This window comes from Ipomoea nil, unplaced genomic scaffold (assembly GCF_001879475.1).
Source record: "Ipomoea nil cultivar Tokyo-kokei standard unplaced genomic scaffold, Asagao_1.1 scaffold3321, whole genome shotgun sequence".
Lineage (NCBI taxonomy): Eukaryota > Viridiplantae > Streptophyta > Magnoliopsida > Solanales > Convolvulaceae > Ipomoea > Ipomoea nil.
Window position 1 is genome coordinate 91,125 of NW_017619749.1, and position 27,033 is coordinate 118,157.

Sequence of the window (27,033 nt, forward strand, 5' to 3'; positions counted from 1 at the left end):
GATCACGGACATACAGGAATTGTTGGTTACACAGACGCAGGATGTCCTTGGGGTTGGAGATTAACATCTGGATACTGTATACTCTTTGGAAGTAATCTGATTTCTTGGAAAAGCAAGAAACAAGATGTAGTTGCACAGTCAAGCGCAGAAGAAGAATACCGAGCAATAGCACTTGAGACTTGTGAACTAATTTGGGTGAAGCAATTCCTCACATAACTCAATTTTTGTAAGCTTGGTCCTATGAGATTAATTTGTGATAATCAGGCAACTCTACACATTGCATCTAATCCTGTCTACCATGAAAGGACCAAACATATTGAGGTTGATTGCTACTTTATACAAGAGAAGGTTGTGTTATGAAAGTGAAGAGAGAATTTCTAATGTGCTGTCGTATTTTGTCTCAAGCTCTCATATAGAAAAGAGAATACAAAACCCTATAAATAGGAATTAGAAGACTACGAATAGGAAACAAGTTTTCATATGGCTTACCTACCTGAGACCCTAAACTGCCTAATATATAGAGATTCTATATATCAAATATATATTCCATAACACTCCCCCTCAAGTTGGAGCATATATTTTAATTAATAATGCCCAACTTGTTACACAAATGAGTGATAACCAAAAATAACTAAATAACAAATAACTCAAGTCCATTTAGGACACTCCTTTGAAATGAAAGCTTTGAACGCCACGAATCCCACAATCAACGGGTGAACACAAAGTGATCGAACAAGCTTGAGATTGGATACTCATACTCCCCCTCCAACGAAAGCTTCGAACGCCACGAATCTCATGAACGGGTGAACTCAAAGTAACCGAACAAGCTTGAGATTGGATATTCCTCCCGAAATGAAAGTTGTGAACGCCACCAATACCACAACTCCGGGTGAACACAAAGTGGACCGAACAAGCTTGAACACACAAGGTAAAGAAGACAAATTCCAAATTGGAGGACACAATTTCTTTATTAGCAAAAGGGAAGCATCTTGACTAACAAAAGGGAAGCATGCCCCCATCAACGAGCATCAAAAAGGAGAGAGAACACCAAACCGAGGCAGCACCAAAACACAAAACGAGACAGCACCAAAACAAAAAACGAGACAGCACCAAAACACAAAAAGAGACAACACTAAAATATGAAACGAGACAGCATCAAAACACACAACGGACTCCATCCTTCTAGAGCTCATGAACATAAAGACTCCTAGACGCAAGCCCCTCACCAATAACCCTCTTCGTCACAAGATTCCAAGGCAGCAGCAGCAACACAATTATACCCACCAAAATAAATCACAAAACCACACAAAAAAGGGAGCCTTACGAAACAGTCTGACCGGAAAGTAAAAGACAATGGTCCAAACTAAGTCCAGAACCAAGGGGACCTAGGCGACCCAGAAATTGGCGACCAAAAATTTTTCCGGTGGCCGAAAAGCTCTCACGCGTCAGCGCGTGGCGGCCGGTTGCGGCAGTGCGTGAGCCTCACGCGTTGCCCAGATCGTCGCCAAAATTTGCTGGCACGGTCGCCGACGAAGCTTCCTAGATGGGTGGTGACAGCAGCGGAGCGGAAAAAAATCCCTTTATCGTAAAGGATGATTCCATGTTACGAAAGTGAAGAGAGAGTTTCTAGTGTGCTGTCGCATATTGTCTCAAACTGTCATATAGAAAAGAGAATACAAAGCTTTATAAATAGGAGCTAGAAGACTATGAATAGGAACAAGTTTCCATATGGCCTACTATCTAAAACCCTAAACTGCCTAATATATAGAGATTCTATATATCAAATATATATACCATAACATGCTGCATCCGGAGACATTGTCACCACATTTGTTGGGTCAAATGATCAACTAGCCGATATCCTCACTAAATCTCTTCGTGGACCTAGGATTGATTTCATTTGTAGCAAGCTAGGAGCATTTGATTTATATGCTCCAGCTTGAGCCCCGTGTTGGAAATATCTTCTTGAGCAGCCTCTCCTCAGCTTTATCAAGGCCTTGAGGAGAGGAGTAGTTTCCTTGGGCAGACTTCTCATTTATTATGTCGTTTATTATGTCTCTTCCCTGCTCCTTTTTTAGCCTAAATATTGAGTTGTAATCTGATGTTCCTTGTAAGAGTGTAAGAAATAGAAAGATACTTTCAGTTCCTCAAGTCTTTCAACATCTTCCTACATCTAAATATAAAAAAGCTGTTAGATGGGTAAGTAGTATTTGTTTGTTCATTCGTCATGTGTGGGCTGATTTCTTTTATGATGGAAAACTACTTTGTTTTTTTATGAATGGTGATAAAACTAGTGTAAAAAACTTTGCTTTCTCTGATGCTAGGATTGAACATTTGTTTCTTCACTTCTGAAAAGCTTTTAGGTTATTAGAAGTGATTAATTATTCCTTTCAACTTTATGCCTTAATATATGCATCTTAGGTATAGTTGGCTATGCAAAAGTGATTAATTATTTCTTTCAGCTTTATGTCTTAATATATGCATCTTTGGTATAGTAAGATATGCCTTTCATTGCATCCAACCGTAAACCATAAACCATAAACCCTCCAACCATGAGGATTTTCCTCTACTGTGATATATCTTCCTTGTGAGCACTTTTTTTTCTATTCTTTAAGAGTAGTTACCTGAGGAGAAACTAACCCAGATCATTTTGTAATATGATGTCATTATGAAGGTAATGTTGCAATTAGCAGAATCTGGATCATTCTTTGGCCAGGTTGACCTTTTCAAAGTGCGAGCAAAGTTTGCCTTGACAGATGCTTATGAAGACCACTTCATGCTCCCTAAAGGAAGAATTATTGTTATTACACATCGGAGAGTTTTACTGTTGCAAGTACGTTGATCAGTTTCCTGATAGCATGTTAGACAACAGACAATTCAAACAAATATCATCCTTCATTCCATAATATGCTCACATGTATACTCAAAACGGTTTTTGATTTGTTGTTGTCAGCAAACTTCAAACCTTATTGCGCAGAAGAAGTTTAATCCTGCAAGAGACCCATGTTCAGTATTGTGGGATGTCCTGTGGGATGATTTGGTGACAATGGAATTGTCTCCTGGAAAGAAAGATGCTATAAATGGTCCACCCTCACGGCTGATTATATATCTGCAAAGTCGATCATTAGAGGGAAAGGACCAATTTCGCATTGTAAAATGCCAGCGAGATTCTAATCAAGCGTTTCAGGTTTATTCAGCAATTGAGCTGGCAAGGACTACTTATGGGCCAAGTGATTCAAAGGTTTGACTTCCCATCTCAAAGTCAAGCATGTTGATGTTATAAGAAAGTGATTTGTGGCCAACAAGTTGTTGGGTAGTCTAAGATTCCTAGGCATTGTCATTAAAACAACTGGTGAAAATCACTCTAAACGCACTGTGAATATGGTTACATATAATTATTCTTATTCCCTCTTTCTTATGATGTTCCAGGCTATGCTTAAAAGGAAAGTGACAAAACCATATTCACCAGTTGCTGATGCAGCCAGCACTGAAGCAATTTCTAAAGATGGTGCTGGCGCCTGGTCACCTCAGCTGATGCCAATTTCGTCTTTTGGAAGCAGCGAGCATTGAAGCAGAAAGTAGTTGCTTTAGTTACATGTGGTTAGTTGTTTCAACCCACCCTAATTTCATGTTAAAAAGCCATGTCTTCATTTCTTCTTTGCTTGCATAACTAGATCACTAGAAAAAAGTGAGGCCTGTTTACTAGGGTAGGAACTGCTTAATGGTAAGGAAGTTCATTGCTGGTAATGTTTGCGTCGCTGTTATTCATGTATTTCCCCGGAAACCCAACCACAATTTGTGCTTTCTAATTTACACCCCAATTCTTTATGATATATTGTTAATATATGTGAAGCCTATTACAACTAGTAAGTAGAGTAACATGTGATCTCATTTGCAAATATAAACCCTTCACTGAGTTCAATCTTGCTTGCAGCGAGGCATGTCAAGTTCAAGTTCTGAATGATTGTGTCAATTCAAGTCAAATAATATCCACCAATCTCTATTACAGGTTTTGCTAGGGTGGGTGCGATTCACAAATCAAAAAGTATTGGTGAGAGACATACAAATCCTTCTTGTATGTGTGGAAGAGTTGTGCTGTAATCGAAATTATTTTTTATGTATAGCTTATCTGATCATTCCTTCCCTTTAATGGGCATCCAGCTAGAAATATATATATATATATATATATATATATATATATATATATATATATATATATATATATATATATCCTACAAATGCTAGCATAGTCCAATGTGTTCATTGACGGCATTGTACACTAGTTTCCCAGTGTAATACATAAACCTCAGGTTTTGTTACATGGCTTTATTTAACAAAGAGCCAACTTGTATAAGAAATTTTGTTTCATGGTCAAATTATTGTTAATCTTTTATGATGTGGTTGTTTGTGTTTGTGTACTATTGTAATACATGGTCAAAGTTAAAATATTTGTAATTTCTGCGAAAGAAAAATAAATTTAAAATCTAGTTAAGGATGTAAGTTAATTGTGTGCATTCCAGCAGTAATTAACATACATGAACTAAAATGCAAGTTAGCCACAGAATAATTGAATGATTAAAGTGCATTTTCAAGGGATATTGGTATTGCTCCCTTAATCTGATTGCTTCTGAGAGAATGTTATATACAAAGAAAATACGAGTTGATAGTTCGCCAGAATAATTCAGACAATTGAATGATTAACGGTGGGTAAAATAAGAATGAAGGAATAATTTTATAGATACCCGCGTACCCGACCCACCACGCGCATATGTTGGTGTTCGGTGTTCCACTCTAGATATTATCACAATGGGGGTGGTCGTTTTTACCCAAGTTTGAGCGTCTTGCTTCACCTGACCTGGGACTAAATGGTCCTTTTCCTCCTCCTAACCGAGGACTGTGTTCCCCTCTTAGTTCGCTCACACGAGGGCTGTGTATGTGTATCTTTTCTTTTTCTGAGACGACTCCTCTTGGACTAACAGAATCCCTGCCCGGTGTGCCATTGCAGCTGCTGCTGCTGCACAAACGTCGAAGCTCACCCCTACTTCTTGTCACCATTCCATCCATAATCTCCTTATTATCTGCAAACGAACATGATCTTGAATATATCCTATCATCTGCAAACGAGACTGATCTTGAAACTATCTTATCGTCTGCAAATGACACTGATCTTGAGAACATTCGGCTTTCCTGGTCAACAAAACAAACGTATATAGAAGCAACAATGTTAAATTTCTGTTTTTTATGAGAGTTTTCACAATCATATCACAGCCAAGAAGGATATTTTCACTTAATGGACAACTTACTGATCTAGTCATGCTGAGTGGTAGCGCTGGCAACTCTTCATATTCTGAAGCATCTAATTCTTGAAGATGTGCCCCTTTGAAAAACTTGGGCAACAGGAATTGCCTTACAGGAACAAGGAGCATGATCATTAGTGGAAACAAAACCCCAGCAATGGGGATCCATGTGATCCCAAAGCAAACAAGTAAGTAAGCAGTTTGGAAAATAGTAAAAAGAGCAATTGTCTTGAAAGGCACGGATTCCACGAATGTCGCGTGATAGTCCTCCAGAACTCTACCAAAAATTAAGATAAGTTATCAGAGTGAGAAAGTGCAAGGATTAGATAGCGCTTAGCTTGTGAAATGTAAACTAATGACAAAACTTAACCCCCGCCCAGCCCATGATTACTTGTATCTTCTGCTTGGGGCTGTGCAAAGTAGTAAGATCCGCTCCCAGAATTGGTTTCCTGGCAAGCTTTCAATTGCCATGAATGCAAAATAGCCCCACAGTACTGAGGTTGGAATCATTTTGATAAGTGGCATGGCAGCAACACATCCTCCCACCATTGTTGACTGCAGCAAGTTACTCAGCCGTTGCTCTTTTACTTCTACTGGCAATAAATCATCGATATTCTTCTCGACATCGAAGACTGTCTCATCTAATGGTGCGTTAGTATTCCCATTCCCATTGTTCGACAGTGGTTGGAGGGTTGGATCTTTGACTTCTTTTAAGCCCTGTCCATAAATAATTAGTGTTAATGGAGTTATTTCTCAGAATATACTGATTATCCACCTCAATCATATCTGATCTCACCTGAGCTGATGGTTGTTGGTAATTCAGTGGAGTTTGCATGTGTTGATAGGCTTCTTGCATACGTTCATAAACTTGTGCTAAGCTCCCATTCTCGTTCATACATTTCCGTGCTGTTGCAACAAGTCGATTACGCAGCAACTGTATAAACACCAATGCACTGAGTTGCTTTATCCAACAAGCTCATATGAAATTAAAGAAGAGCCCTTATCTGACTCTCTATTAATTCCTACCTGGTGCTTCAGTGTAGCCAAACTTTTAGTATGCATTGGCGACTGTGGGATGACACCATTTGATGGCGGAATCCCAAGGAGACCACAAATCAAGACCTGCCATAGCAAAAAATTATGTGATCATCCTATATGCTTGATGCAAGAATAAATAATACTCCGTATTTAAAAAAAAAAAAAAAAAAAAAACAAAGTGAGACTGCAGCAGAGACCAGCTAGCCTTTGCTTCTTACCATGAAACCCAACAGAAGTAAATCATAATGATAGGAAGCTGGCTTCCTCAGGTTGAATTCACTTTGCTGAGCAAGTTGTGATGCCACGCTGTGATCAAAGTAATAGAGCACCGCTACCATAGTTGCTGGAATAAAAGCCCCAACTATGTAAAGAACCGGGACATTTAGCATATCCTGTTCAAGTTGAAGGTTTAGTAATAGTAGGACACAAGACACCTATGTAGAAGCAGAAATAAACTAGTATGGAAAATGTTGTTGACATGCCTTCATGACTGTCCAATTCTCATATGCACCTAATGACCATGGATTTGGGCTGAAGAGCCGCCTTGGAACTCCGTTTGGAACACTTTGACTGGGTATGTAAGAGACAGCTGTCCATATGAGAACCATCAATGGAACACCATAATCCGCAATTAATCCTCGAAGACTACCTGGAAAAGAAGCAGAGGTTGAAATTGAGGAGTTCACCGTGACTGCTAAGAGACATCAGAACTCAAAGCAGACATTCATTCAGAGACTGGTGTTAATTGTTTACCACTTGAGTTGAGTAGAAGGATGTGGAATGCAACAAGCTCACCTGATCCATATCGCCAAGATCTTGCTTTTCGGCTCCTTAGTGCAGTGAGCAGAAGACCAAAAGAAAGAACCAAAGCAAACATACCATTGGCAAACCTCCATGAAGGCTGGTACTTTGTTAAATTTGGGTTTTCTCGTTCTGGTAAGCGGAACTCATCAACAAGTCCCTATATCCACCAGATCAGAGGCCTTAATCAATAATAATATCACAGAATTTACTACTAGTACTCTATATTAAAAACAAATGAAACAGGAAGCGGAGTTATGTAGTGTTTCTCTTAATTACTTTAATTGCCTGTTGCATGAAAAGCATTGCAATTAGTAGGCCAAATAACTCTCCAGCAAGACGAGTAAACCTATTAATAATGGAAGAAGCTCCTAGGATAGCCAAAAGGAACAGCAAGATTGCACTCCAAACACAGACCCTGTGATTTAAAAGAGAATGAAAAGCAGGTGGGGTATGGTTGGGCAAGCAAACCTTCAAGTGTAATGAATTAAGCAGAGCAGAAAAAATACCAGGCAGTCCAAGCTAGAAATAGTTTTGAGCCCCCCAGATCAGGTCTATCTTTAGCGAAGTTGTACATGAATGTATACATGAGCACAGTTGGTTCCGCTACCCCAACAATTAGTAGTGGCTGGCCCCCAATGATAGAATGTATAATTCCACAAAGTGCAGTTGAAGCTAAGGTTTGAACTGCTGTGATTAGCCCATCTGTCCAAAAACAAAATGTCAACAAAAACTGCCTATGCTATACTAAACCAACCAAATTCAAGGGAACTAACATACATGATACATACCAGTATTTCTTTCCAGCTGCTCACCAAACGAGATAACTGGAATCGCAGAAGCAAAAAATATGTATGTGGTGGGGGCTAAAATCCTAAATAAAACATCAATTTTGAAAGCTATTAGTAGGGAGGGAGGGAGGGAGGGGTTTAAAAAATAAAAAGATGCGCGTACCTGAAGCCAGCCCTTAAGCCACCAGTCCAGTCTTGTTTATAGCAGAGTAGCCTCCCTTTGAGATCATTTTTGACTCCACGAAAGGGAACAAAGGTCTCTTCCATATTAGGGTTTAGGGTTGTTCACAGTGAAATGTGAATGGCTTTAATTGCTATGCTAGCAGCTAATTGCAGTGCATATAGAAGAAGTTGGATTTAGGTAGCATCCATAGTCCATAGAGAGAGGGGAGAGATGCGAGTGGCCATTGCAAGTTGAAGGCTACAAATCAAATCAAAAACACATACAATGGAGAAGCAAAACTGAAATGAAAAAAAGTGTTGCTAGTTATATATATTGGAAGACAATGGGAGTAAATCTGTTAAATGTAAAAGAAAGGAAGTAGATATAGATAGTTTGTTGTTGTGTTAAGGCCAGAACAGCATCAAGCTAAGATTGAATGATTGAATGATTGATTTCAATGATGGAATGGAGTGGAATATGTTTCCATGTATATATATAGATACGGACGACCAAGTAATGCAGCAGCTGCTCCACAAGAAGAAAATTGGGAATGAGGTCGGCGGGAGGGGATGGAAGATGGATAATAATAATAATAATAGATAGACAGAACATGAGTAGCTGGCGGCCCTGAGAGGAGAGGAAACATCTAACCAGCTTCTCCATCCATCTTTGTCCTCACACTCACTCAGACTCACAAAATATAACAATCTTCAAATATGTGGAACGCATTGTTATAAAAATTTACTAAGTAATAAGGATAACCAAAATCAAAATTAAAATTTTGATATACAAGAAATTTCATGTTGTTTTTTTTTTTTTGAGAAAATTCATTATTATATTAATAAATATTAGAGTTAATAATTGAAATGGTTATTTGATTATAGTAAAAATATTTATTATTATATTTGTCTAATTTAGTCTTCAATTATAAAATTCTAATCAATTTGATTTTCCGTTTATAAATCGAGGGTAGTTATGGAATTTCACAATGCTAGCCATTTTCTCCTGGAATCCTTGCAACTCGGCCTACACACACTTTGAATAATTGAAGTTGAGTGAACCAATGTCTGAATGAAGGTCCCTTTCACACTCCTTATTCACCTCCTACATCAGTTTCATTGAGTAAACATTCCATTCCCAGTAAGCTTTCTCCAACATGAGCGACAAAGCTTCTGCTAATGCCAGTGGATCAATTAGAAGATGTTTAATTTAGAGCCGATTTTCTATTTATATTGTCTGTATCTTCTTCCCTTGTTGCTCCGATCCATAGTCCTGTCTGATCAGCTTCATCAAGAGAGAACCAAACATCTTGTTGCATATGCAATATGGAGCCAGTGAAGAATCTTACCCAGCCTGTGCTTCTTGGTGTAAACATCCATTTAGCATATGGAAGCACATGAACTTTTGAACTTGTACGCAGCATTTTCTTCTGATGCTAGTGACATCCTCGCCGCCAGTGACTCTGAGCCACCACTGATGGGGATTATTTCCCGGGAGGTGTGAACTTTTGACCGGTATGAAACCCTTTGGATGGACCAAGTCCGGCTTGACCTTTACCGATCATAGTAGCGTTGTTTCCCGACCATCTCTGTCTTCCGGCGAAGGGTAGGCTAGCAAAGGCTTGTTCGCCTCCCTCTTCTAGAGGATTTTAGGTCGGACCGGCCTTATCAGGGGAACGAGGTCCGACCTAGTGTGTAATGTGTTCAAGAATCTTGAAGCACATGGCCTTAGCCCCTTCGGCCCCCGGCTTCACCCGTGCACCACCGCCACGCGGCAAGTATGCCGGCAGGCCGGAAGCTGTCCCCACCCTTACTATTTCCTACATTATAGGTATTAAGTTCGAGAACCTTTGACCCACTGTCACGTTGACCGGACTTTATTACTTAAATCAACAAATAGACCAGAGGAAAGAACCGCACCCGGATCTGACTTGGAAACGTAGTGCGTACAATACACTCTCTATTTACCACATCAACCACTAATCTCCCAATGGTTGTGCTGACAGCAAATCATCTTCACGGATCTGGCGATAAAATGGGAGTTAGATTTTATGGCGCAAAAGTTATGGATCCCAACACATGTAAGAGACCATGTGGCTTGATGCTGCCATTCAAGATCATGACTCCTATTGAAAATCTGAGCGCCTTCAATCAAGAGAATGATGGTGATGAACCAGAAACATATATATTTTTCCAAAGTGATGGCAAAATTGCCGAGAAAACAACAGTTGCCCATATGAAGTTGAGAGTTCCTAGCCCTGTAGCCGCTTTCTTCAGTGCGTCAGCCGCAAGGCAAAAGTGTCAGCTTCAGCATTGTGAAATTCCATAACTACCCTCAAGACCAAATGGAGGACCAAATTGAATAGGACTTTCATAATTGATGATTTAATTAGGCAAAAATAATAACCCGATACTAAATCGATAATTTCGCTATAGTTAATGACTATTTTGATTACTAACTCTAAATATAATACGGAATATGTTTTACAATTTCTAAAAGCACTTTCCAAATCCTTCTAAACATCGCTTGTTCTAAAGGATATCGCTCCTTCCGGAGGATATCACTTCTTTCCGAAAAAATTCGTTTCCTTCCAGATCGCTCTTTCTAGATAATACTGCTTCTTTTTAGATAAATTTTTCTCAAAACTAAAGTTAATAAAACAATATTCTTGATCAATCGAATCATAAAATTATCTCTAAACATTAAAAATATATATATTTTTTAATTCCACGACATTAAAACATTATTTATATTTTTGCTAAGTATGTCTAAATTACTATATTCAATCATTTACTAAGTAAATATCTTCTTCTCCCAAAAGTTAAATCCCCAATCCGAAAGACCCTCACATTCCGATCCAACAAATACTAAGTAAATATCTAACATTACGTACTCGTACTATTCATACTATACAATATTACAACGTACCCGTATTAAAAAAATAATAATAAATACTCGCTGTCACATCATTTTACGTACTATTACTACTATCGCTAATTCGCTATGCTACCCGCTTACCTCCATAACTCCATTCCCATTTTTCAATTTTCACCCACTCACTCCACTACTGCACATGCTACGGCGTTAATGTATGTACGGAGTGAGTTGTAGTAATCAATTTCAATTTCAATTATTATTATTATTATTATTATTATTATTATTATTATTAAATTATTAAATTGGAGAAACGGCGGAACCGCGTACACGTCTAGGGATTCATCATTCATTTTGACTTTGGTCAACCAATTCAAATTCAACCATTCCTTCATTTCTCTCGTCTTTTTCTTTCTAACCCTACCCCACTATTTCTATTTTTGAATACTACTGATTCTATTACAATGTAATAAAAAATACAAAGACCTAGCCCCAAATCTCGACCCTTCAAAATTATAAACAAATAAATTACAATGACTTGAAAATCTATCAAATGAAAAATTTAATGTATAGTACCTAAGTCTGTTACAAAATAATAAAACTCTCACACTATGATTAATAACAAAAGAAAAATATGAAAAGATAAAAATGTCTTTACTAAAAATAAAAAATGGCATGAGGATTATTAATTTTTAAATGCTACTGACTCTATTACAATGTAGTATCTGTTCATAATTACTGAGCACAAAGTTTGAGCTGATAAAGCCTCCACTGAGGCTTGAACTCACAATCTCCCATAATCTAAGATTAAATTTATAATTGTCGCAAAAAAACAAAAAGAACTCCGGTAAAATTAACTCTAAAATTTATTAACATCTATCCTACGTCTCTTTAAAAGTCTATAAAACTCTTAATTAAATTCACCCTATTTAATTCATGAATAATAATGATAATATAAGACTCTTAAGACCGTTCAGATTTGAGACAGACAAGACATGACTGGAATGGAATGTCCTCAACACCTGAATTCATAGACCACAAAGGCTGCTGCGCTTCCGCCATTAACATTTGAATTACTCAATTCATACCGTTTCATAATATAATATACCTACCGACAGAATAAGTAACAACATACAGAATTACACATTACTCCTCCTCCTTCCTTCCTTAGCTTCTCCCCTGCTGGCTGCTGGCTGCTGGCTGCTGCTGCACCCCACCATCTAGGCATCTAGGCATAATCTACATTATTACATTCTTCTTCCTCCTCATTCAATTCAACCTACACTCCCTTCTCCTACGATACAATTTAACTACACAAACATGATACATGACATGACATGCATGCTGTTCCGCATTCGTCACAAATTTTACATCTCATTATTACTCTACCATCATTGGAATTTGGAAGAAACTCATTGGTTCCTCTCCATTTTACTCCTTACTCGTTGCAAGACGCGTACAAACTCATAGAACATTGTGAAATCTAAACCTGCGGGACCATCAAAGTCTGCAGCCACACTACTTTTTAGAGCATAAGTGCAAGGGTTCTGGCATATGATGAAATCAAACCCCCCATACTTTTGAACCAAAACTTCAAGCCTGTTACTAGCTAGCTTCTGAACATCTTCAATCTGCACCAACTCTCCCCTCTGACCTGAACTTTCCCACCACTGTTTAAGAATTCTTCGCTTTGATTCTGAAGCTTCCACACACACCACTACTTTTAGCTCAATTCCAAGCCGATGCAAAGCAATTTCTGCTCCACCAATTCCGTTGTAAATAGACAACATTTTCAATCCTCCTGGATACAGAGATTTCAAGATGGATAGATGATATGCCAATGTGTCAATCTGGACGCACTGTTTTAGCACCTGGAGCCTATCCATCAAGCTGAAACCAGCAATTCGGGTGTGATTTATTGGATATCCGAGAATGCTCTCCACATTTTCTGCCTCTATTGGGCCCAATCTATTTCTCCCAACCCAAACAAGATTCAATGTCTGGCACTGACGGATGATGTCTTTCTGTCTTTCAGCTGAAAGAAGTCCTCTGGAATCTGCTAATATTCTTTCAATCCTATCACGTGCTTGAGAGATCCCACTTGTCTCAGCATTGATGTAACTCAGCTGCTTCCTTGTATCCCATGATGGCCACCATTTTGATGTATGGGGCATCACTTCCTGAATAGTCATTGGTGGCTTTGGAAGAATGTGAAATCTAGGTGCAGTAGGAAGATTATGCACATATCCTTCTCTCCGGCTGAGGGCTGAGAATGATTGAGTATTAACAAATTCTGGTTCAATTGCATACAAAAATTGTGATATTTTGACCCAAGTATCATGAGATAAATTCATGATGGTTCCATAAAAGAAATAGGGAGGTTTAGCCACCATTTGATCAAGGCTCCTACATGAACTAGGCATAGACATTCTTGGTGCTGCAACATTTTCCAGCAGTCTTGCTTTATGGGGAACCCTTCTTTTAGAAACTGAAGAACAAGCCCTGCTGAAAGGTGGAAAATTTCTAAAGTTAGTTTCCTCCCACTCTGGCCCAACAGAACTACTGAAGCCTTCATCATACTCTTGTTTTGGCTTTTTCAAATTGCTTGATTGATCAATATATTCTTCTTTTGGGCGTTTCCCTCTGAACTTCTGCAGTAAGTCCAAATCTGAGGATTCATAATAGGTTTCTGGAGTGGGCTCTTCTCTTTTAACAGCCAGTGGATCAAAACAATGACCACCTAAACCATCATGCATCGCAATACTCAAAGGTCTACACCTGCTTCGAGCACTTGAACTATTTGTGCCAAGGGAGGTCAAGAAGTACTGCCAAGAGATACCAGCAGATAAAAGAAAAGCAATTTATATTTTGTATAGGGAAGGAATAGTAAAGGCTCAGGTTAAGCACCACAAGTGCATGCGCTTTTGAAGTGCACTTCAGTTCTATTTTATGGAAAGTGGATGGTGATATAAATCAAAAAAATTAAGGCTGATTGGAGAAGCTTGCGGAATTTTATGTGATCAAGAAATGTCCATACAAGTAAAAGGCATATTCCATCAAACAGAAATGGGGCTGATTATGCTTCATGGCAATGAGTGTTGGGAAGTAAATGACTTGGTAGTAATTTCAACACAGACCCCTGACAACTGGGTAGTAAAATAGAGGCAAGTACAGAAAGACCAAAAGTGACTTGGATTAAAGGTACCATGAGCATTATGCTAGATGAAGGGCTCATGCGGCCATGCAGGTTCAATGCTTGAATAATTCATGGAAAAACAGAATAATAGAACCCCTTTTGGGGATTAAGGTAAACATATACCTTTTCCCTTTTAATGCTGCTATTAGGATTCTTATCTGATACAATTGATTCAGCAAGCTCTTCAAGAGGGATTTCTGAACCTGAAACGAAGAAGAATACAAAAACTGAAATTAGAAGAAACACTAATTTGCATGCCTGACTGAGATTGGACCAGGAAAGCTAGCTGGCAAGTTAGTTGGTCAGTACACCTTTCACACATCATGAAGAGTTGAATGTAAAAAATATTAAAGTGACTGTACCTAATCAGCAAAAATTATTTAATTGAAGAAGAAACTGCAGGTAAAGCAATGTGTATTTCAAAAAACACAAACTTCATCCAATGGCAATGAAGTTTTCCATTTAGTTTACTCACCATACTTCTCGATAGCAGTTGAAATCTCATTCTCAGAGAAACCCATTTCAATCAGTCTAAGTGTCTTCTCCATGGTCCCAAACAAGACTTCAGTGATGAGTTCCTGAACAGCAGAATTCGCATCAGCCAACAGCTCTTACACATTAGGAAATAAAATATGGAGTGTTATGCTAACATAATATAAGAAGTTGGAAGTTAGTAAGAAAGATCATATCATTGTTTATTAGATCTTTGAAAGAAATGACTCTCTCCAGTCATCTTATGCATTGGAATATGCTTCTACATGCACAATTGCACACAAGGCTATGGATATCCTTTTCCAGCAAACCCCAAGCTTAGAGGCTTTAAATCACTAATGATAAATGCACAGCAGTACAAGCATACCTCACTATCTCTCAAAAGGACAACACAAAATGAAAAAGGGAAATAGAATTTACAGCAGCGTGCAGTCATAATGGCGTGTAAAAACAGGGAGGTTTTATTTACTTTATTCTCCCCATATGGCTATAACACAATTTAAGAGGGGAGTGGGTGGGAATATAATTCAGACAATCTTAGAGCTCCCTGCCTCTCCTGTTTTAGAGTCCCTTAATCAAATTGAGTTCAAAATTTGAACTTCACAAACAAATTCATCCTCCCCAAGGCACCAAAGCTTCAAAATCCAACTGACCCCTATCATTCTAACAAATAGAAAATGGAGAGGATTTCTACAGAATAAAATGTTTGAAGATTCCCATGAAAAGCCAACTAGATGAAAAAAAAAAAAAAAATTTAAAAACCAGGGAGATTTGTAAAAATGGAAAAATGGAAAACAGTACTAAAAAATCACATTTTCTGTTTTCTGTTTTCCATTTTTCCAGAAACTAAATGCACCCAAAACCTTCCTTTTATTGGAAAAAGTCATTTTGGAAAAAGAACACTGTAAATGTAATATGGAATAAGATTTAATAACAGTGAGAGCAAATTGATCGACTGAATGACTATTATATCATTAAAAAGAACCTGCTCATTTTCTTTTGCATCGACTGAATTTGATTCTCTTTCCAAATTTCCAGCAATCCGAGCAGCAAGAATGAAGTCCACAAGTTCAGTGACAAGGGCTTCTCTGCCTGTTATGCAAAATGAAGAGAATAACATTGGACATTGAAGCAGACACAGGATTTAAAACACACAAATAAGCCTGTTGTAAGAAGCATGGGGTCCTGGGAAACTTTATGGGAAGGAGAAGATTCGAGACTTTTGAAGCCACTTACGGTAGTTTAGTAGCATTGTGCTATACCTTTCATGGACTATAAGGATATAACATAATTTATCCAGAGGATAATTAGGGGTGCATTCTAGCCAAACACACAGCCAGGGCTCATTAAAAAGTTTATAGAGCTCAAGTTAAAGTCCAGCACAGTTGAGCTCAAATTTTAAGATCTCAATTCTCAACCCATGGTCAAATGAAAATAACAAGGATCAAGGTTGGGCTTGAGCTTAAATGACTAAGCACAAAAGGTCAAGCTCAAGTAGATCACAAGCCAGGTCAGCTCATCCACACCCCTAATTATAAGGATTTCCCACTTCCTATATCCATTATATTTATTTTGCACTTAAAAATGGCAAGTAATATGTGTATAATACATGCTGATTTCAATGCAAATAAACTGTTACAGGCACAATGATAAATAAAAGCAAGAGAGTTCAATTCAGACTCATGTATCATGTTAGAGTTCACGGGTTTGAGATTGTCAGTAATTACACCCATGGAAGAATATTACTGAGAAAAGTGTATTCTTTCACAAGAAAGGATACTTCAGAAATTAACACATACCAAGCTTACTCATTGCAAACTCGACTTCATCTAAAGAAAAATCCATTGCTAACAAGGATTCTTTCTTTTCATCTCTAACTACGCATATATCAAGCTCCTGCAAGAGAAGAGGTTAAATCAAATTATTTTCACTACTTTCTTTTTTCTATACATCACCACTATAGCCAAACAACACCCGACAAGAGAAACTGAATCTCTGAATGTGTGTAACTGCAAGAATCTCAATATTTGATAACAATGGTTAGACTAGTTACTTCAATATTTATGACTACACATGATAAGAATCCCTATTTAGCAATAACTATCATGTCAATCATGAAATAGCATACCTTATTGATGTTAAACATGCAGGTAACACAAGCACTGACTACTGGCTAGTAAATGGCAACAAGGTTCTACTTTTTATTCCAAAAGCAATCATCTAAATATCTGTACAAAACGAATGTGCCAACAGCCCCAGCATATTGTAGTTTTAGCAGCAGTACAAACAAACAAGCACAGAAAATATGGCACCAGGGAAAGACTATGTCTACATCTTATACACACTTCTATGGTTTAGCCATAAGAGAAGCACTAATTGGGCTTCCGTAATAGATAAGATATTTACTAAATTCTGTGGGTGTACAATCAATTTCATGCTTTGTGAGTACCGAGTAGATTAGCTTTGAATTGGACCATAATTTTCTAGTCATCATCTTAGGCATCTATTTTGATGTTGGGTTCATTGGCAAGCACACAATTATGAAGATAACCACAAAAAGGTTGTCAGTTTAATAACATATATGACAACAGCATTTTAGCTACCTATCAAAAAAATGACAACATTAATTAAGCTAAAATAAAAAATAAAAAAAAAAAAGTAATGATGAAACCAAATTGAAAAGAAGCTCTGAGGCACAAACAAAGTCATCAAATCACCTCTTTTATAGGTAATTCAGAGTCACAATGGGCAAGGCTGACTGGATCCTTCTCATCACCAAACAAGCTATCCAAAGAATCTGATGAATCTGATCTATTAAGATCCTATTCAATACAAAAGAATGTCATCACTGAACATCATTATGGAAAACATTTAAATGCTTCCACTGAAGGAAATTGCAACATGCAAAGGGGGGCCACTTACAGGATATGTAAAAAGAGTCTCCAGTAATAAGTCAACATTGTCATCACCTATATTGGAAAAAAAGTATTCCTTATCCACAATTCATTAGAATGATAATGATAAACAACAGATGAGATGGCATTATGTCCTAAGTAGATTATATCTAAGAATTAATGCAGCAAACTTGGTACAATACTTATCAGGGTAAGTAGGATCAGTTAGATAAACCCTCTTTATCTTAACAGCAATAATGTGCAATTATTTCCCAGCCATGTTGCAATAAGATTTTGAAAACTGTGATTCCACATGACATACCATTTTCTTCAATTGCTCTGTCAACAAGTGATGGTGAAAACCCCATTGCAAGCAAGGATGACCTTACATTGCTGCCAGATGAACTACCAACATCATTCTGCAGAAATGCAGAGTAGAACCAATTTATCAGCATGAGGATAATTAGTTTGCAATGCTTTGACGCACATAGGCAATTCACAAGCATTAGTATAAATCCATAGTCACCAATTCACCATCCGTCCATACCCCCATAGGTTGTGGATACATGTTCTCTGCTGGCAAATCATAATCAAGAGCCTCAGTTTTAGGCATGATGGCACTTTCAGTCTCAGGTTTTGCAGCATTTTCATTATTGGAGTAATCTGTTACCTGGCACTAACAAGTGTGTTACAAGTGAGTAGAAAATCAAGCTAACTTGATTGAGAAGCATAGCACACATTTTGCACTCATGTACCATCTCAAATTGAAACTTGCGTGAGGGAAGCAGTGTTAGAGTATTGTAGGTTAACTGCAAATTCCTGTAGACACCTACTAAATAAGAAGGTAGAAATTAGAAAAGTATTGGGTCAAATATGGTGATATGCAGGCTATGAATAATGAGTTATTGATAAATATACAAACTTTAAGCCTTTCGCAGGAGAAATTTGACAGCCGATAAAAATACACTGCAATCTGGCTTTCTCGTTCAAAAAGCAAGAACTAATTGAAACAGGGGACAAGTTTGCGACTCCAGTATACCCAGAGTTAGAGGTCTAGAATCCGCAACACCAGAAGAAAACATATATAAAAAATAAAAAGAAAAAAAAATTACTCCCATTACTACAATCCAACCCCAGATTCAACAATGCGGTTGGAAAATAAGCAAAACCAAAAATGGAATTGGCGCATTAATCAGCAAATCTTTTGATTGAATGGGGTGCAGAGAAGCTTAACCATCTAGGGGGTCAAAAAGTTTTAGGGTTCCTAGCTTACCCGACCGGAGATGTCACCGGAAGGTGGGAGGGGCTGACGGGAGAACGTAGAGCAGGATTCGAGAAGGAGCGAGGTGAGACCTGAGTGTGAGACCGTGAGAAGTCCGCTAAATACTAATAAGGAGTGAATCAATTACTCCATATATATATATATATATATATATATATATATATATATATCTACTATACTATCTTCCATATCTACCATACTAATAAGAGCCCGAGAGAGTTAGGCCTATAATGGGTAGAAAAAAAAAAATGACGGTCAAATTTTTTAATCAAATGAATGGTTCAGATTGATCAGATTTAAATTTTTCCTTTAAGATTTCCTAATTTATCCTTAATGAATGTGATTTTCCGTTAACTTTTTCGTTAAATATTATCTTTTTCGTTAATTTCTGTTAGTTCACCGTTAACTTACTCATTGATTTTAATAAGAATTTAAAGGTCTTAGGTTCGAACCTCATCTCAATCAAAGTTGGCATAATTAGTACTCTATTTTACTCTTATTAAATTAATTTAGTAGCTACAACAAAAAATAATACATATCATTTTTTAATTTAGAATTATGTGTCTACAATGCCTTTATTCAAAAAAATTTATTCATTATCAATAAATTAAATAAGATATAATTTCATTAGTTATATTGTATTTATTTTTCTCCAATATAAAAATTCTTTATATTCAAATTCATCAATTGATTATATTTGCTGCATTGTCCCTACAATGTCTTTATTAAAAAAATAATTCATTATTAATAAATTAATTAAGAGAAATAATTTTATTAGTTATATTGTCTTTATATTTCTCCAATGTAAAAATTCTTTACATTCAAATTCATCAATTAATTATATTCACACATTGTCTATTACCTTTTTTGTGCACTATTTTTTTTAATTAAATATCAAAGTTATAATACAAAATAATGCTATATATTTATTTACCAAGTATTTTATTAATACCATGAAAAAATTAAAAAATATAATCAATTATATATAGCATTATTTTGTATTATAATTTTGATATTTAATTAGAAAAATAGTGCACAAAAAAGATAATAGATAATGTAGTGAATGTAATCAATTGATGAATTTGAATGTAAAAATTTTTACATTTGAGAAAAATAAAGACAATATAAATAATGAAAAATATTTCTTTTAATTAATTTATTGATAATTAATAAATTTTTTTTCACTGAATAAAGACATTGTAAGGATAATGTAGCGAATATAATCAATTAATAAATTTGAATATAAAGAATTTTTATATTGAAGAAAAATAAAGACAATATAACTAATAAAATTATTTCTCTTATTTAATTGATTGATAATGAATAATTTTTTTTTTTTGAATAAAGGCATGTGGACACATAATTCTAAATTAAAGAAATGCATATGTATTATTTTTTGTTGTAACTACTAAATTATTATTTATATAATTTAATAAGAGTAAAATAGAGTATTAATTATGCAAACTTTGGTTGGGATGAGGTTCGAACCTAAGACCTTTTTTATTGAAATCAATGAGTAAGTTAACGGTGAACTAACGGCAATTCTTAAAATTTTAACGGAATTAGTAACGGTGTGTGGGTATTTTAGGAAATTTTAGTGTAAAATTTAAATCTGATCAATCTTTTAATTAATCTGAGCTATTCATTTGATTAAAATCTGTGACCGCCATTTTTTCTACCCATTATAGGCCTAACTCTCTTGGGCTCTTATATATATATATATATATATATATATATATATATATATATATATATATATATATATATATATACTAGTTTTTTTACGCGCATTGCGCGATTGGGATAATGCCCAATGCTTTTTTGTTAAATAAGTACTTTAAAGTATATTAAGGCAGGATTATATTGAATTGTTCATGCATAGATAATTGAAGGTTGAATTTGCGTATTTAAATAGGTAATTCTTCTCCCAAAGGTTGAGTCCCCAACCCAAAGAGCCCCCCGCACTCCGACCCGACAGAGCATTGTGGGAAGTTGTAAATCACAGTGACTCAATGGTTCAGCAGACAGGGCCAAATGCTGATACACACAATGAATCTGCCCACTTTGGACATAATTCCCGCACTGCTGCCGCCGAGGTTCAAACCTTGGTCTCTTCTCCCAAATACTACCCACTAAACCATTGAGCTAAGCCCGTGCGAGTTAAATAGGTAATTCTAAGTTTACAAATGCAAGATAATATAGTCAATATTGATTATAATTGTCAATAAAATAATTGTATAGGTATGGTTGAAACCAAATACGGGACATAAGGGAGAACAAATAAAAATTAGGGCATAAAATATGAAATATATACTAATATTGTTTGAGGAGATTCCGACATTAGGATTTGTGGTTAAGTTCTATTAAGACTTTAATATTAGAATTAGATTAATGGTGTAGTTATAATTCTATATATTAGACTTTAATATTAGAATTAGACTAACGGTGAATTAACGAAAAAGTTAAATGGATAATCATATAATTAAGGATGAATTAGAAAATCTTAAAAGAAAAAAATTAAAACCTGAACAATATGAACCATTCATTTGATTTAATAATTTGACGGTCATTTTTTCTACCCGATGTTAATAATTAAATAAATTCGCTGGTAGCGAATATAATCAATTAGAGTATTAATTATGCCAACTTTGATTGGGATGAGGTTCGAACCTAAGACCTTTTTTTTTTTTAAATTGAAATCAATGAGTAAGTTAACGGTGAACTAACGGCAATTCTTAAAATTTTAACGGAATTAGTAACGGTGTATGGGTATTTTAGGAAATTTTAGTGTAAAATTTAAATCTGATCAATCTTTTAATCAATCTGAGCCATTCATTTGATTAAAATCTGTGACCGCCATTTTTTCTACCCATTATAGGCCTAACTCTCTTGGGCTCTTATTAGTATAGTAGATAGATAGTAGATATATGGTACTATACTAATAAGAGCCCAAGAGAGTTAGGCCTATAATGGGTAGAAAAAATGGCGGTCAAATTTTTTAATCAAATGAATGGCTCAGATTGATCAGATTTTAATTTTTCCTTAAGATTTCCTAATTTATCCTTAATGAATGTGATTTTCCGTTAACTTTTCCGTTAAATATTATCTTTTCCGTTAATTTCTGTTAGTTCACCGTTAACTTACTCATTGATTTTAATAAGAATTTAAAGGTCTTAGGTTCGAACCTCATCCAAATCAAAGTTTGCATAATTAGTACTCTATTTTACTCTTATTAAATTAATTTAGTAGCTACAACAAAAAATAATACATATCATTTTTTAATTTAGAATTATGTGTCTACAATGCCTTTATTCAAAAAAAATTATTCATTATCAATAAATTAAATACGATATAATTTCATTAGTTATATTGTATTTATTTTTCTCCAATATAAAAATTCTTTATATTCAAATTCATCAATTGATTATATTTGCTACATTGTCCCTACAATGTCTTTATTAAAAAAATAATTCATTATTAATAAATTAATTAAGAGAAATAATTTTATTAGTTATATTGTCTTTATATTTCTCCAATGTAAAAATTCTTTACATTCAAATTCATCAATTAATTATATTCACACATTGTCTATTACCTTTTTTGTGCACTATTTTTTTTAATTAAATATCAAAGTTATAATACAAAATAATGCTATATATTTATTTACCAAGTATTTTAGTAATACCATGAAAAAATTAAAAAATATAATTAATAAAGCTAATCATATTAATTATTTGAAGGATTTGTTGACAAATAGACTATTCAAATCACACAACAAATTGAAGTGAGAACAACTTCGCAATATCCTTGTTTGACAATCAGCAGTTAGCGGTTAGCGTTAGCGGATTATATTAGCGAATTTGACCGGCGAATTATATCAATGGTTGGTAAAAAAATATTTGATAAAATTAGTTGTTTAGATTAACATATAAAATGAACTAAGCGTATGATGATATAATAATAATAATAATAATAATAATAATAATAATAATAATAATAATAATAGTTTTAAAAAATAAAAAAATAAAAAATACAATTAAGTCAATCATATTAACTACTTGGAAGATTTATTGACAAAAAGAGTATTCAAATCACACAACAAATTGAAGTGGGAAACTATCTCGCAATGTCCTTCTTTGGCAATCAGTAGTTAGCTCTTCAATATTAGTATATACGGAGTATTTAATAATTTATGTCTTAATTTTTATTTTCTCTCCCTTATGTCCTGTATTTGGTTTAACCATACCTATACAATTATTTTATTGACAACTATAATCAATCTTGACTATATTATCTTGCATTTGTAAACTTAGAATTGCCTATTTAAATACACAAATTTAACATTCAATTATCTATGCATGAACAATTTCAATATAATCTTGCATTGATATACTTTAAAATACTTATTTAAAAAAATATTGGGCATTATCTCAATCGCGCAATGCGCGTAAAAAACTAGTATATATATATATATATATATATATATAGTTAATTACTAAAATGGTTCCTTGACTATAGCGAAATTACCAATTTGATCATTGACTAATTTTTTTAACCAATTAAATCCCTCAATTTTAAAAATTTTAATCAATTTGGTCCTCCGTTTGTTTGACCGTTAGTTAACCGTTAACTTGGGACCAAATTGGTAATTTTGCTATAGTTAATGGACTATTTTGGTAATTAACTTTAGGAGTGGACAATTCGGTTTAGTTTTCTCGAACCGAACCGTACCGAATTGAACTGAACTAGTTTGGTTCGGTAATATACCGAACAACCGAACGGTATTGGATTCTTGTATACCGGACGGTTCGATAAAAAACCAATCCGAATTGTTCGGTAAAAAATTGAACTGAACTGAATACCATTTAATTTTTTTAACAAATATAATAATAATAATAATAATAATAATAATAATAATAATAAAATAATAAATCTAAGTCCCTTTCTGCTTGTTCTGCCGTTCAGCTCATATTATCACGGGTATCTCTCGTAAATGTTTTATTTGATTTCTTTATGGTTTGTTATCAAAAGTTCTATATTATGTGTTATGGTGTTTACATAGTCCATATCTAAAGTCTAATATATAACAAAATAGCAATCCAAAGTTCAAACGGTACTCGATTCGGTTCGATTTTTACCGAACAATTCAGTCCGGTTCGAGTTTTTACCAAACCGTTCGGTATACAAGAATCTATTACCGTTCGGTTACCGAATCTAACTAGTTTGTTACAGTTCGGTTCGAGAAAACTGAACCGAATTGCCCACATTAAAGTTAATTACCAAAATAGTCCCTTGACTATAGCGAATTACCAATTTGGTCCCAAGTTAACGGTTGACTAACGGTCAAACAAATGGAGGGCCAAATTGGTTAAGATTTTTAAAGTTGAGGGACTTAATTGGTCAAAAAAAAGTCAATGACCAAATTGATAATTTCGCTATAGTCAAGGGACCATTTTGGTAATTTACTCATATATATATATATATATATATATATATATATATATATATATATATATATATATATACTAGTCTTTACTATGCGCGATGCGCATATATGCCCAATATTTATATTTTTAAAAATAACTAACAAATTTTTACTAATTAAAATCTAAGTGAAATAAAATTTATTTATTATATTAATCCAATATATTCTTTCAAAAGGCTGAACCCCAACCCTAAGGGCTCTCCACACCCCGGCCCGACAGAGCATTTGGGAGGATGTAAATCATTATTAATCCAATATATAATGAATATATAATGTTTTACAAATATTGTTATCATAAAAGAATATAAGAAAATATATGGTAGATGCATGTACATTGTAAAAGTAATGGAAAAGATAACGGAAGTTATAACGGTAAAGATTGTATAGTACAACTCTAAAAACACAATGTACAAAATGGTTAGCATTAAAAACATGGACAAAAATGGGGGATATAACTTTGATTGAGACTTATTATATTTTTAGATATATGAATAACCGATCAAGGGTCCGTCTAAAAACTCATAAAATAGAGTTGTGTAGGGGTTTAGCGCTTTCGATAAACTACTTTGTATTCGGCAAACGTTGGTTTATTAAGGTAAACAAATAAAATTTAGAGCTCGGTTTATAAACGAACAAAATATGAACAATTGTAAATTTGTTTGCTAAAAGATCGTAAGCAAGCTCGTTTGTGTTCGTTTAATAATGTTCGTCAAAAATCTCGTCTAGTGTTCGTTTAATAATGTTCATGAACAAGCTTGTTTATGTTCGTTTAATATTTGTTTGTATTCTCTTTGTAGTTAGTTGTGTTACTTGTTTGGTTATTTTTCGTGAACATATATTATTTATTGTTCAAGAACGAATTTTAATCATGGACATGTTCATACTTCATATGTTTGGTTATTAAGCATTTATGAACATTAACGAACGTGTTCGTTAATGTTAACGAACATGTTCGTGAATGTGTTCGTTAATGTTAACGAACACGTCCGCGAACGTTAACAAACACTAATGAACGCTTAACAAACAAACACGAACAGAATTTTCAAAAACCTTAACAAACGAACACGAATACGAACACTCCAAAAACCTTAACAAACACGAACAACATTCGTTCGTTAACATCCCTTGACTTGTGGTTGGGTGTTCAAATAAAATAAATTTAAAGTAAAGATAACTATTCGATATAGAGTTGTGGTTAACCGTAAGCTCTTCAATCTTATTATCTCTTCTTGCAGTATCCGACAAAGAGATCTGCTTTCACCTTATCTATATGTATTATGTGTGTTGAGGGTCTCTCGTATATTCTCTAAAAACATAAAAGAGAAAGAAAAATACATGAATGTAAAGTAACAAGAGAGGCCCCGAGTATCTCTCATATCGTCTTCGTCAATGATAACTTATTATTCTTTATGACGGATGAAAGAGAAGCCAATACCATCAAACAATGTTTAAACACTTACGAGTCCCTATCCGATCAAGGAGTGAATTTAGGTAAATCATACATTTGCTTTAGTCGTAATACATTGGAGACCATTCAAAATTTTGTAACCATGTATTGGTGTTGCATGGTTAACATTTTATGTATATGCAATCAACATATTATGTGTTTGTAATTAACATGTTATGTGTTTATAGTTAACAAGTTATGTCATTTCAATTTATTTACATACACATAAACTGTTAATTGCATATAATACAATATGTCAATTGCAGACACATAATCAACATGTTATTTTAGACCAAAGTTCATAATGCAAGGTAGGCATTAGCCCACTGTATAATTTGTCAAATCCCACTAGGAATGAAGACTCATATCCTCGGTTCGACCGGATATGATGAAAAATTAAAAAATAGAATGACTCACAAATTACTTAATCTAGCGGTTTTAGGTATTCAAAAGAAAAAGGGAGTATGCTTTGGGTCTCCCCTTCCAATTTGTAAAACAGTCTGTGATCTAAGTTTTTTGTAGCATTGCTAGGAAATTTGTTTATATGTCTGATTGTAAAGAATGTATTACCATTATAACGATATGTATTGTAAACGTTTCTGCTTATGATTAATGAATTAGTTTTTTTATTATTATTATTAAAAAAAAAAAGAGTATGCTTTGGGCACAAATTATGTCGTGCAACCGTGTGCACCATGCATGGCGTACATGGTTGCAAAAAATGACGTCGTTTTAATTAAAAACGACGCGTTCGACTTAAAAAAAAAAATTTCGATTGCCGTTAACAGTGTTATGTTGTGCTATATATCCAGAATTAATGAACTATATATCCAAAGTTAGTAAATTATATATCCACATCGGTTACTGATACTCTGTTTTGGCATATGGCAGTTCACTGCGTCTGTGTATTCTGAATGAATGAACTATAAATTCAGAATTGGTGAACTATATATCCAGAATTAATGAACTATATATCTAGAATTAGTGCACTATGTATCCAGAATTAATGAACTATATATCCATATCGAAAATGATGGAAATCTCGTCGATTGGAGTTAAAAAAAAAAGTTGATTGGTGAAGTTAAACGATGTCACTAACAACACCGATACTCCACCATAGTGAAATGATATCTTTCACAACCATTTATACCATGCATAGTTGGTGCACACAGTTGCACAACATAACGATTGTGATTTGGGTCTCTCCTTCCAAGTATATTAAAAAAAAAAAAAGGACTATTTGCAATTTATCAGAAAAAGGCAAAAAGCCCAA

The 27,033-nt window shown here is 34.8% G+C and overlaps 3 protein-coding genes and 2 long non-coding RNA genes across 9 annotated transcripts in view; 1 reads left to right on the forward strand and 4 right to left on the reverse strand.

Annotated features, from left to right (window-relative positions):
* Nucleotides 1-4,396, forward strand: part of LOC109169879 — a 44,337-nt gene extending 39,941 nt beyond the window's left edge. For 2 of the 3 annotated variants that reach the window (XM_019318770.1, XM_019318772.1), the window contains 4 exons: nt 2,675-2,833; nt 2,954-3,241; nt 3,430-3,600; nt 4,010-4,167. In XM_019318770.1, coding sequence (XP_019174315.1) covers nt 2,675-2,833; nt 2,954-3,241; nt 3,430-3,570 — 588 coding nt within the window. In that variant the 3' untranslated portion in view covers nt 3,571-3,600; nt 4,010-4,167. Of the gene's footprint in view, nt 1-2,674; nt 2,834-2,953; nt 3,242-3,429; nt 3,601-4,009; nt 4,168-4,231 lie in introns of those variants that run through there. The other variant, XR_002052295.1, reaches the window with a different exon arrangement.
* LOC109169885 lies at nt 1,811-27,007 on the reverse strand. Its single transcript, XR_002052296.1, has 3 exons — nt 26,998-27,007; nt 26,729-26,735; nt 1,811-1,961 (listed from the first exon to the last, which is right to left on the reverse strand). It is a non-coding gene; the product is annotated as an uncharacterized LOC109169885 (long non-coding RNA).
* Nucleotides 4,594-8,771, reverse strand: LOC109169880 (boron transporter 1-like). The gene is made up of 12 exons (XM_019318773.1): nt 8,091-8,771; nt 7,928-8,010; nt 7,646-7,841; nt 7,416-7,554; nt 7,131-7,296; nt 6,818-6,984; nt 6,554-6,727; nt 6,324-6,419; nt 6,094-6,231; nt 5,689-6,014; nt 5,304-5,574; nt 4,594-5,187 (listed from the first exon to the last, which is right to left on the reverse strand). Exons 1-12 carry the CDS (start codon nt 8,192-8,194, stop codon nt 4,792-4,794), a joined length of 2,256 nt encoding a protein of 751 aa, XP_019174318.1. The 5' UTR covers nt 8,195-8,771; the 3' UTR covers nt 4,594-4,791.
* LOC109169881 (probable inactive DNA (cytosine-5)-methyltransferase DRM3) lies at nt 11,961-18,931 on the reverse strand. 3 transcript variants are annotated; one of them, XM_019318776.1, is made up of 11 exons: nt 18,820-18,931; nt 18,302-18,375; nt 18,094-18,216; nt 17,869-17,965; nt 17,575-17,621; nt 17,370-17,474; nt 16,452-16,548; nt 15,638-15,744; nt 14,636-14,738; nt 14,284-14,363; nt 11,961-13,789 (listed from the first exon to the last, which is right to left on the reverse strand). In XM_019318776.1, the coding sequence occupies exons 2-11, from the start codon at nt 18,302-18,304 to the stop codon at nt 12,377-12,379; spliced, it is 2,175 nt and encodes a 724-aa protein (XP_019174321.1). In that variant the 5' UTR covers nt 18,305-18,375; nt 18,820-18,931; the 3' UTR covers nt 11,961-12,376. The 3 variants fall into 3 exon arrangements, with proteins under 3 accessions (XP_019174321.1, XP_019174319.1, XP_019174320.1); XM_019318774.1 differs by having other exon boundaries at nt 18,094-18,222; XM_019318775.1 differs by having other exon boundaries at nt 18,094-18,222; nt 18,302-18,378.
* Nucleotides 16,584-17,361, reverse strand: LOC109169886. The gene is made up of 2 exons (XR_002052297.1): nt 16,797-17,361; nt 16,584-16,639 (listed from the first exon to the last, which is right to left on the reverse strand). It is a non-coding gene; the product is annotated as an uncharacterized LOC109169886 (long non-coding RNA).
* Nucleotides 27,008-27,033: the final 26 nt, after the last annotated feature.

Bases quoted from the DNA above. Each gene is read 5' to 3' on its own strand.
- LOC109169881 (XM_019318774.1), bottom strand. The intron at 17,966-18,093 runs GTATGGACGGAT...GCATTTCTGCAG, and splicing joins TGTATCCACAACCTATGGGG to AATGATGTTGGTAGTTCATC. The intron at 17,622-17,868 runs GTATGTCATGTG...TTTCCAATATAG, and splicing joins CAGAGCAATTGAAGAAAATG to GTGATGACAATGTTGACTTA.
- LOC109169880 (XM_019318773.1), bottom strand. From the start codon at position 8,194: ATGGAAGAGACCTTTGTTCCCTTTCGTGGAGTCAAAAATGATCTCAAA. The intron at 6,728-6,817 runs GCATGTCAACAA...CAACTTGAACAG, and splicing joins AGAATTGGACAGTCATGAAG to GATATGCTAAATGTCCCGGT. The intron at 5,188-5,303 runs GTAAGTTGTCCA...TTTGTTGACCAG, and splicing joins CACTCAGCATGACTAGATCA to GAAAGCCGAATGTTCTCAAG.